Genomic DNA, 10,891 nt, shown 5'->3' with positions numbered 1-10,891 from the left:
ACTTAAAAAAAAAAAAAAAAAAAAAAAAGTACTTGGAAGAGTTGCTTTGGAAGATAGTGCTTAAGTATGAAGTAAGAAGAACTTTAATTATAGAGTATATGAAGACACCACCAAATTCTTCAATTTATTTAATCTCTGGCCTTCAGGACTGAAAGGTTGTTCAGCCTCTACCCTTTTTCCATTGTCCAAGTTTTTTCAGAAGATGGCTTTATAGACTACCTTAAAGCTGCCTGTGATGAATACTTACTCCCAGAAAAAAAAATCATTTTGGTCATGTTTAGTTTTTAAAATGACATTCTTTTAAAACTAGCCTCTCAGACAGCTCAAATCTAACTGCTCTGAGCCTGAGTCTTCTATCAACTTCTCTTTTTCAAAATCTCATTAGAGCAATACTGCTTCCTTACCAATTCACTTATAACCAAATTTTTATTATAAACTTTTTCAGAGCTTTATATGCCAATCTTTAAAAAGAGCTGCTTTTGACTAAAACATGGAATCTAAAGTGAAGTTCTAGCTGCAGAAGGTTTTTTCAGTACTCAAACCTACTTAACCCACGTAGAACTGTATCTTCATCCTTAAAAACAAATTCTGGTTTCTATGAGAGCTCTGCCAGCTCTGTACTTGAGGCTGGAAGGAATCCATAATGGAGACTTCAGGGGGTTTGTGTCAATGGATCTAAATGATCTCTTCTTTCAAAATGACACCATTGTACCCAACACAAGCACATATATTAATAAAAATATGTGCCCAGGTTAAGCACATATTTATTGACCTAGTGGCTTCATCTCCTCTTGTCTTGACTCTCACTGTTCCTTCTCCTAGTCTCAGCCAAAGCGTCATGGCCCACAATGGTACCATGAGATCCTTTTAAGGATGCTACCAGGTACAAACACCTCCACGTGATTCACAAGATAAGCCTGGAGATTCCTAATAGGAATCCATAATGTTAAACACTTCTGACCTGTTGTGGTCTTTATGAGATTTTTGTAACATAAGAATTGATCTTTTTTTTTTTTTTGTAGTCAAATAAATGAGTGAAAATTAAGAGCTGGCATTTTCCAAAGGATGTCTTGAGTTTAATAAGAGATGCCTCTGATCTGATAATGTTGAGAACTGTTGCATAGTGGCTTTCCAAATCCTAGCTCTTGAAACTCTAGCATGTAGAGAGGTTTTAACTTTCCCTCTTGCACATATAAAGAAACAACCTGCCATTTTCTCTTCAGGTATTGCTTCCAGTTTCATATTTATTTCATAGCGATGTAAAGAAATGACTCTGTATGGATTTAATTTAGCATACTTCCCAGTGTGTACCTCTTTACTTCCCTCTGCAGATCGAACACTGCTTTTATCTTCTGCAAGCAGTCTTGCCACTGTTGTTTATAGAAACCTTCTCCTTCATACCCTGTCATTTGGAGCAGCCTGTGGATAGCCACTTGGTTTTTTTTGTCATCTCCCTTTTTAATACTGTTAAATTATTTTTTACTGAAAAATAGTTGTTTTTGTATCTCTGTTCTTATGTAATTCTACAAAACATTTTAAATAATCTCTATGTAAGACTATTCAAAAGATTTGTATTTTATTCTGAAGATCTTCATTTTATATTGGGTCAATATTATGTAGGGCATGTGCCTTGCTTTCCCCTGGCACTGGATAAGTTCTTTGCGAAGTACTTGATGGATTTCTGCATGTGAAATGCAAATAACTAAAATATTTTGCCAGGGGCCAGTAAAATAGCTTTGCTTTTCTAAGAACAGTGTTCATTAGATCACACCTAGGATTTTATTGTAAGGTATCTGTTGCAGCATGCGCACACTAACATTCAGAGTCTAGTTACACATGACACTATGCTGCAAAAGTATTAATACAAATGCATGCTGCCTTTGCCTTGAATATCTGCATGGCTTCTAACTTTCCAGGAAAGCATGGAGATGTTTTATATTTTTCAAGTACAGATGTATAAAAGACTGGGTTTTTTAATGCCCTAGAACTAAACATTTTCCAGGCTATGGCAACTCTTTATGGCAACAAGCTTCCTGGCGTCAGCGGTCCTCAGTAGAGCAGCAGGGTAAATGAGACCCTTCACTTGAGCAACAAGATATTGAAAGCTGAGAATAATTGTATAGGGACAAAGGACTGTCGGACTAGAAGGGGGCCTCTTAAGTCACCAAGTCCAAACTAAAATTGTTCTGATTTTATTCATTACCATAAGTAACCTGGACCTAAAACAGTTTTGCAACATTTCCATAGCACTTACACATTCTGCACATGCAATAGTATATTGGTGGAGATTCTTGACGGTGATAATATGGCATACATGTTAAAATAAGTATCCTGAATAATTCCTCTTCTAAATAACACGAAACAAAGGTCTTGTGTGTTACTTCATGCATGCACAAATTTTTGAAAAAAATACATACATTTTTTTCTCTGTATCTTGTTAGTACACTCTGTTCCAAACATGGTGGAAGAATCCATTGCTTTCTCATGTATTTTAAAATTTCTAAATGTTTTTTTTAAGCATTATTAATGTAATACAAATCCTGAAACATTCTTCAGAGTTGAGACTTAAAAGTGATCTTCCACTGCTAACAGAACTGTAAGCATATTTGGAGTAAGAAATACAGATGGAAAAGCTTTATATATTTTCCATGTTAATTTTTAATATTGAGAAACTTTAGTATCTTTCTTTTCTAATTAGATATGTAGGATTTTCCTTATTTGTAAAGGAAATAGTTATTGCCAGTGATTTATGCACATGGTTTCATTTCAAATAGGATACCTAAAGTACGTGTTCTAGAGATTGAAGAAGGTTCAAGAGAAATTGAGCTGTCTGATGACCCTTATGACTGTATTCGACTTAATGTGGAAAATGTACCCTGCATCATCACATTAAGCAAAGTAAGTCTGGAAGTTGTAAACCTTTTCTTCTCATTTATCTGCAACTTCTGTCTAGATTTTAGTTACAAGGATTGACCTACCATTTTTTGCTAGGACAAACTCCTTGCTTAGTTATCAGAGCTGCAAGCTGAACTAATCTGTGTATAATTTAGAAGTTTTTGTTTCTCCATATTTAATTATGGTTTTTTGACTGAAGGAGAACATTTTTTTGGAACGAATTTCTTTTTCTATACCACACGTTATGGGTTAAAGTGAAGATCTGCAACTGCTATTACTCTTCTTTATGTCTGGAGGGATTTTAACTACTGTTCATCAGCTGCTTGCTTGGCCAGTGAGGTAGATATCTCGACTCGCTTCCAAACACCTTGTAAGATAAGTAGGCATTATTACTGCCATTTCTCAAACTGAGAAAGAGAAAGGTAGAGGGACTTAACCTAACTTCTCCCTCACTCCTCTCCAGCAAGGGCTCTGTGTTGCAAAAACTCTTTGTTTTCCCAACACAGGAAAAAAGGACTACCACTCCTTTCTCGATACTGATGCTCCTTTTTGATCCATAGACTAAACTGCATTCACTGTATTAGCCCTTGAGGAATTTTGCAGTTCTTTGACTTTGTTTTCTGATGCTGAATCATTTGCTGCTTTCTCCAGCCATTCCAGAAATACTGCAATTTCTATAGTATCAAGTGTGTTTCTCTTTACTTGAGCATCCACAGACTTGCATGCATTACACAGAACCCTGTTTATAAGTCAGTTTCATAAATCACAGAAAAGTTGTCAGTGAAACAGACAGACTCTTGCCGTTCCTGAGATAAAGTACACACTTCTCTTTAGGAGAAGATTCCTCAGTCAAGAGAGAGACTTTGGATGACAAGAAGGGTTCAATAATAATGAAGTTGGCTAGAAATTTAAAATAAGTTATGTGGATGAATTAAATCAGACTGGTAAAGTAGTAAGAGGTATATGTATCGCACATCCATGCTGTCATGTTGGTAAGAGATATAAGGGCTCTAACAACTGATGACTTGGTACATAAAGAAAAGCAGTATTAATATTCATTAAATTATCTGCACACTGTGATACTAACATCAGTCTTTGTAAATGGAGTTACTGCTAATGTTCTAATCCATCATTCAGCAAGGAGCTTGAACTCCACATTGGAATATCCTCTCATCATTGCTTTTTTTATAGATTGGTTGTAGACATGTGGTTGATGCTACTCTTCAGGAGGAAGCATGCTCTTTGGCTAGCCTGCTTATTTCTGTGACCAGCAAAGGCTTGCTTACTTGTATGAAGAAACTAGGCAAAGGTAGTCTTGATCCAGAGAGTATCTTTGAGATGATGGAGGTAAGAGAGCTTTATTTCAACCTTTTTTATAAACTTAAGCTTATTGCAGCTTTTCACGTAGGTATAGAGGAGTAAAGTAACAGTGACAATTTTAGGGGCAAAAAGTGACTTGGGAAAGATTCCCAGAGAGCAGCATTAGAATCTGAAATTCATTTAGGAACAGGTTCCATTTTGGGGAAGCCCTGCAAATTGCTGGGTTTGTTTCTGAGAATTGTCCTCTAAAATACCTTAGCTCTTTATAGTACAAGATCCAGTCCTGATTTCACTTTGAAACACAAAGGGTATGGACAAAAGTACATGTTAGCTGCTTTAAAAGGGAAGGGGTAGCTGCTGTTTTTATATCATTCTGGTGTGATGCAATTGAGCTGAATTGCCCTGGTTTTGACCCTAAAGGAAGTGAGGACACATGTATGGCTACAGAATCCTAAGGATGTCTGGCTTGTATCTGTGCCGCTTGTTCTTGGTACAGTTGTTACATCTCCGTACACCTTGAAGAAATAAAACTCCTTGTAACTTACAGTGGTTATCACATAAGTGAATTACTGTTTACATGCTCTTCTTTTGCATAGCTTGTTTTTCATGTGACTAACTTATGTAGTAATCAGTATCATATACTGCCTCACTCTTGATATATTGTTCCTCTTATTAATGTTTTTGCTCTTCCTTTCCTGTAACAAGGATCTACATCTGCCAGCTGCAGATGAAGCTGACTTGGGAATTCTGCTTTAAACCTTTGTTATGGTTCTAATTAAGGTTTTTTTTTTTTTTTCCTAGTGTAAGAAATCTTAGGCCTGGGCTTGGCCTTAGTGCATCCAAAAATGACTAAACACACAAGCTAAGTGTTTTGTTTGCACTCTATCTCAATATTGGCATTGCTTCTGAAGTCTTCAAAATTGTATAAATGTAGCCTTAGAGAGGAATGCAGAAATCAGAGCTTAGTTTAAAACCAATTGGTCTAGAGCCAAAATTTCACACTTGGCATGCATATGCTCTGTTGTCTCCAGCAGATCACTAATTTTGACTCGTACCATTGAGCTAGTTCCTGCTCTTAAAGAACTTGCTTCATCTCTGTGCCTCAGTGGACTAGTTATAAGATGAAGACACTAGAGGTGCACCGATACATTGGTCCGATATTAGATCAGCACTGATATAAAGAAAATTGACTGTATTGGAAATCAGCCTAATGTGGCCAGTAATTTAGCTGATAAATGCCCATGTGTGCATGCAGCCGCAGCACAGCATGTAGGCAACGAGGAGCACAGCCTGGCAGCTTGGAGAGCTGCGTGTAACTGGTAAGTCTGTGGTGGAAGGGGAGGAGGGTGGGGAGGGGTATGGAGGGAGGCAGATCAAGTGCCCCAGGGTGAGGGAGGGAGTGGGGCAGGGGCAGGCACTGCCCAGGTGTGGTGGGGCACAGGACAGAACCATGGCTCATCCGGGGGTGGCTCCTGTTGCTGCGTGTTCCCCTGGATCTGCATGGGGCATGGTCAGGGTGGGCTGCACCAGTCCTAGTGTGTGGTGCGGGGGTGGGTTGGGCCAGGGCTGTCCTTGGGGTGGGTGGTGGCAGCGTTGGGAGGCTGTGGTGAATTTTGGAGTGGCTGCAGCCCTTTTCCCAGTGCCACTTGCCCTGAGCGCAGCCTGGCTCAGCCCCCACCAGGAAGAGCCCTGCCCTGCCCCACCCCACACAAATCTGAGGGCACACGCCCCCCCCAGGTTGCACAGGAGCTGCCCCCACCTTCCCATACCCCCCAGACGAGCTGTTGCCCTGTCCTATGCCCTGCCCCAGCCCTACTCCTCCCTCACCACGGCAGCCTTGATCAGCCCCCCCTTCCCCCTCCCTTTCCACCACAACAGAGTAATCAGCTGCATGCAGCTCTTCAAGCTGCAGGTCTGTGTATCAGATCGGATCAGCATCGGCTGATTAGGCCTCCTTAAAAATTGGCTATCGGTATCAGCCCCCAAAATCTCTATCAGTGCACCCCTAAAAAGATGCTTCTTCTTAACCTACCTCAATGGACGTTCTAGAGGCTTCACAGATGTGCATTGACGGTCAGAATTTGTTTTCAGTATATTTTGGTGGCTGCTGGGATTTTCAAATATGCCTGAGTGAGGCATATGGCTGATTTAGGGGCAGATTTTCAAAAGCTCCAAGTGGTGCCATAAGTAGTATTGAATCCTGTGCCATTCTAAGAGTTGAAGCTTAACTGATAGTCCATGCTGCCCTCACTTCTTTTTAAATGAAATTTCCTGTCTAAAATGATGCAGTTTACTGAAGAGAAAAAACCCTTTAAGCAAAGCAGAAGAATGTTTTCAGTGGGTGGAGGTCTTGTTGGTCCTGTTCCCGTCACAGCAGCCTGTTTGGGGAACAGAAAGATCAAAGGCACAGTATATGGGATGTCAAATGGAACAGTTTCATAACTCTTCCTTGCTGCTTATATCCTCCAGTGAATTGGCTCTATGTCAGAAAAGTGCTCAGGACTGCCAGCTTGGGGGTGAAGAGACATACCGGCCAGTACATCCCTTGAGGAAAGCAGCATGATAAAACAGTCTTGGGAAGCCACACCTCCTGCTGGGTTACAATTATCTGCAAAGGAACCAGGCAGAAATAACCTAGATGGCAACATTATTCCCATTTGAATGGGGGCCAAAGGCTGGATAGAGGCACCAAGCCAGATTAAATGGCTTCACCAGACACTTGAGGAGAAGCAAGAGCAAAATACTTAATTCTCCTCTCTGGGCTGCTGAACACCAGTACAATTGCAGTCAAAACACCTGATTTTTATAGCGGCAGCTTCTGTCCCCTCTTCCCCTGGAAGTTTGTCCAGTGGCTGTACAGACAGACTACCCTCTCTGTCCCCCAGCTTGAACCAGACAATCTGGTATAGAACAGTTTTCCTGTGTGCAAGAGATTCATAACCTCTACAGCCTGGCTGCCTACACATAGGATCTGCATCACTGTGGTCTGTCCATATTTTCATGGTGCTGAGACTTACAGGCCTGTAGTTATAGAAATTCATATATGATACCAATAGGCTGATCTAGGCTTGAATTCCTGAGAACAATAGGTTCAGTTTCCCCCTAAATAGTATGGTGTCAATTTTGCTATGGCTCCCTGATCCTATCAGCTAAAACTTTTCCAGGGCTATCACAACAGAGGATCCAGCTCAGTCATACCTCCAGTATTTCTTCTTCCACTGGAAATATGCAACTTAACACAAAAATGGATTCTGCTAGGTTTATCATGTTGAGCTTTTGCAAAGATACAGTCCCTTGTTGGTCTTCAACAGTCAGAATCTAGCCCCTTTTTAAGACACCTAAGTGGCCCAGAGCATACTGGACCAGTCCACTGATGAGCTCATGCATGGGAGCACTGCAACTGCCTTAATGCACAGTTGCTTTAAGAATTTCACCCCCTAATCGTTCTTTTACTTATATGCTGAAGATAACTAAACTATTACTTATATGCTGAGATGAACATGGGCCGACAATGTGAGGTCATGGTTGGAAGGGCTAACCAAACCTTGTCATGCATCCACAGGTGCATCTCTAGCAGGGACAAGGAGGTGATCCTCCCCCTCTATGCAACACTGGTCAGGCCACAGCTGGAGTACTGTGTCCAGTTCTCTGCACCCCAGTTCAGGAGAGACGAGGACAACATTGAAAGGGTCCAGAGGAGGGCCACCCGAATGATCCAGGGACAATAGGGCAGACCCTACAATGAGAGACTGCGGGGCCTGAACCTGTTCAGCCCTCACAAGAGAAGGCTGAGGGGGGACCTAGCAACCCTTTATAAACTCACTAGGGGGGGACCAGAAGGGTTTGGGAGAGACCTTTGTTTCCCCTAGCGCCCCCTAGCATAACAAGGAATAACAGCCACAAGTTGTTGGAGAGTAGGTTTAGATTAGACATCCATAAGAACTACTTCACGGTCAGGGCGGCTAGGATCTGGAACCGACTTCCAAGGGAAGTGGTGCTGGCTCCTACCCTCGGGGTCTAAGAGGAGGCTTGATGCCTACCTAGCTGGAGTCATTTGAGCCCAGTTTTTCTCCTGCCCAGGCAGGGGGTCAGACTTGAAGATCTACAAGGTCCCTTCTGACCCTACTTCTATGATTCTATGCTGTTTACAGCTTACATCTGGTACACAATTTATTAAGAGAAGTCTGAGAGAAGGAAGTGTTCCATGCAAATTCCCTTCCTGTTTAAAAAAAAAAAAAAAAAAAAAAATCAAATGATTCTTTTGTCTTGACTTTCCTATCTTACAGACAGGAAAAAAGGTCGGCAAGGTGTTGCATGCTTCCCTACAGAAGATCTTAGACAAAGAAGAAAGTTTAGGGACTACGCGACAGAAAGTTGGATTCCTGGGATGATTTGTTTCATCAACTTTGATTTATAAATGTTCAGAAATTGTATTTTTCATAGAGAGCACAGCCTTGTCAGTTTGTATATGAATTAAAGGATATTTTTTTCTTAAGGTATGTGTCTTCAACAGTATAAGATTTTTTTTAATGGTATTAACATAAATGCAAATAAGCAACATTGGATACTTCCGAGTAATAGTTGGCATGCACCACTAAATTCTACCAACAACTTCTGCAGTTACATGTCTGACTAAATCTGTTTTAAGAACAGCTAAAACCAGATTCATGTGAACTCAAATGTTCCCTTTCTGTAGAACACAGCAACTGGGTGTATAGTATGCAGAATGGAAGTCAATATTGACTTTGTGTTCAGTTTATTGCTGGTCAAATAGCTCCTCCCAGGGAGGAGGAGGAAGAATCTAATAAAAATCCTTTACCTCAAATTAATTCTCAGTCTGGTTGTCAGCTTCAAACATTAACATCTCATGGTATTAAATTCCTAATTCATGCTTTAGAACAAATATAGCAAAGACATAATTAAGGTCACTGTGTTACTTTTACTGGTGTGTACAGAAGAAGCATCAAATTGAAAGGAAGCAAGAGTGGCTTCTACCATTGACTTCAAATAAGAAATAACCCCAACTGCAGCTTCCTGGCATGGTGAGTCAACACTGTCCTACACAACAATCAGCTACTGCGACTAATAAATGAAAGAGGCAGAAAGTAATAGTGTAGTTCCTGGTAAAAGTTAGGCTACTACAAGGAAGTGAAAATACATCTTCAGAGGAATAGAGCTTGCACAGATGGGTACCTCAAGAGCTACATGAAAACTGGTATTTCCAATTACTTAATTGGAAGGGGAGTCCCCCTTACTTTTCCAGGACAATAAACATCATACCTTAATAGAGGTTCACTCAGCAAAACTACAACTCACTAAACAGCATCCTTACTTCAGTAACAGATAGAACTGGATTGTCTAGTTCTATCCCTTGCACTTGTCAGCAGTGACATAAAAATCTTTTTTTAAAAAGGTACCAGGTCCTAAACTTAAAACTGGTACCTGCTGTGATGTCAGTGGGACTGTGTAGGTGTTGTAGAGGAAGGCAACTCTGACATTTTTTCCTTTCATTTCTACATATTTACTTTCTGTCTAAATTACTGCAGCTCTGTAAGGATGCCATTTGATTTCACACCTCAACTGAAATCCTTGGACACATGGGGGTGGGAGGAACAATCACATGCTTACAGAACAGTAGATGCAAAATAAGATACAGCAACTCAAGGTTAAATCGTACTAAATTGGACAGTTTGTGCACAGCATGTGTTGGCAGAGTTAGCTGAAAGACTGAGTGCTGCTGTTTTCAAAGGAAAGGAAGAAAAGTCTGGCAGGAGAAGCAAGGAGAAACTGATGGAAAACAAATTAATGGTTTCAAGAAGCTGGTGTCTTAGCCAGAAGATGATAAATGTCTGGAGTGATTCCCTCTGAATAAGTAGTCAGGTACTGCAGTCTTCAAAAAGGCAATTAGCATCATGGTTTGGGGAAAATGAGCCAGCCTGTTGCCTTGGTTTCAACATATAACACTCTGAGAGTTAGGCGGACACACACTATACAATTACAGTAATTCTATTAAAGTGCAGCAAAGAGGGTCTCTGAGCCATAGGTTGAGGATCACTGGTATGTTATCTTAAATTAGAAATATTACACTTAAGTAATTAGAAAAATGTATTTCAGGTCCTAGGAAATCCTTTCACCTTCCCCTCCTTCCATCCCCAGTGTCAAACACTACAGCTTAAGACAAGTAAGTACAGCACTATCACATATGCTTCATCTTAGGCCATTGGTAAATCCAGTTTTACAAAAAAAAGATGTAAAAATTAAGCCCACAAGCAGGCTAAGAAAAACAGGTTCAGTATAAAATCTTATCTTCCAACACCTAAGTAGGAGGTTAAAATGAATTGGATGTATTCTTGTACTGTCAAACAGTGTTTCATGCACCCCCTTATAATACAAGTAAATTGACAGACGATTACTTATGTATTTCTATAACAGCTCTAGCAATTCACTTATTCTGCTTTGTGCAAAGATGTTTATTTGGAGTGACTTAGGCTATGATCCATTCCTTACCCCACAAACTGCACTTAAGAAAGAGAGAACAAAAATAATACGGAGAGCTGGGGGGGGGATGGCAAAGCTGAAGGTGGGAAAAGTTTTCCCTTTTCTAACAACATCTGCAAACCTTTAAAACAGCACTTTTAGTCTAACCTGCAACACCCATTAATTTACATATTACCAA

At 40.4% G+C, this 10,891-nt stretch overlaps 1 protein-coding gene across 2 annotated transcripts in view; it reads left to right on the top strand.

Moving 5' to 3' along the window:
• The window catches only part of EXOSC7 (exosome component 7), a 35,468-nt gene extending 26,754 nt beyond the window's left edge, over nt 1-8,714 (top strand). The window contains exons 6-8 of one of the 2 annotated variants that reach the window (XM_019508891.1): nt 2,775-2,898; nt 4,087-4,242; nt 8,502-8,714. In XM_019508891.1, the coding sequence (XP_019364436.1) occupies nt 2,775-2,898; nt 4,087-4,242; nt 8,502-8,606 (385 nt within the window). In that variant the 3' untranslated portion in view covers nt 8,607-8,714. Of the gene's footprint in view, nt 1-2,774; nt 2,899-4,086; nt 4,243-5,246; nt 5,353-8,501 lie in introns of those variants that run through there. The other variant, XM_019508892.1, reaches the window with a different exon arrangement.
• The last annotated feature ends 2,177 nt before the right edge of the window (nt 8,715-10,891 follow it).

Source organism: Gavialis gangeticus, unplaced genomic scaffold (assembly GCF_001723915.1).
Source record: "Gavialis gangeticus isolate Ggan-Ray unplaced genomic scaffold, GavGan_comp1, whole genome shotgun sequence".
NCBI classification, from domain to species: Eukaryota; Metazoa; Chordata; order Crocodylia; family Gavialidae; genus Gavialis; species Gavialis gangeticus.
Note: the sequence above shows the minus strand (reverse complement) of the source record. Positions and strands in the feature narration are given on the sequence as shown.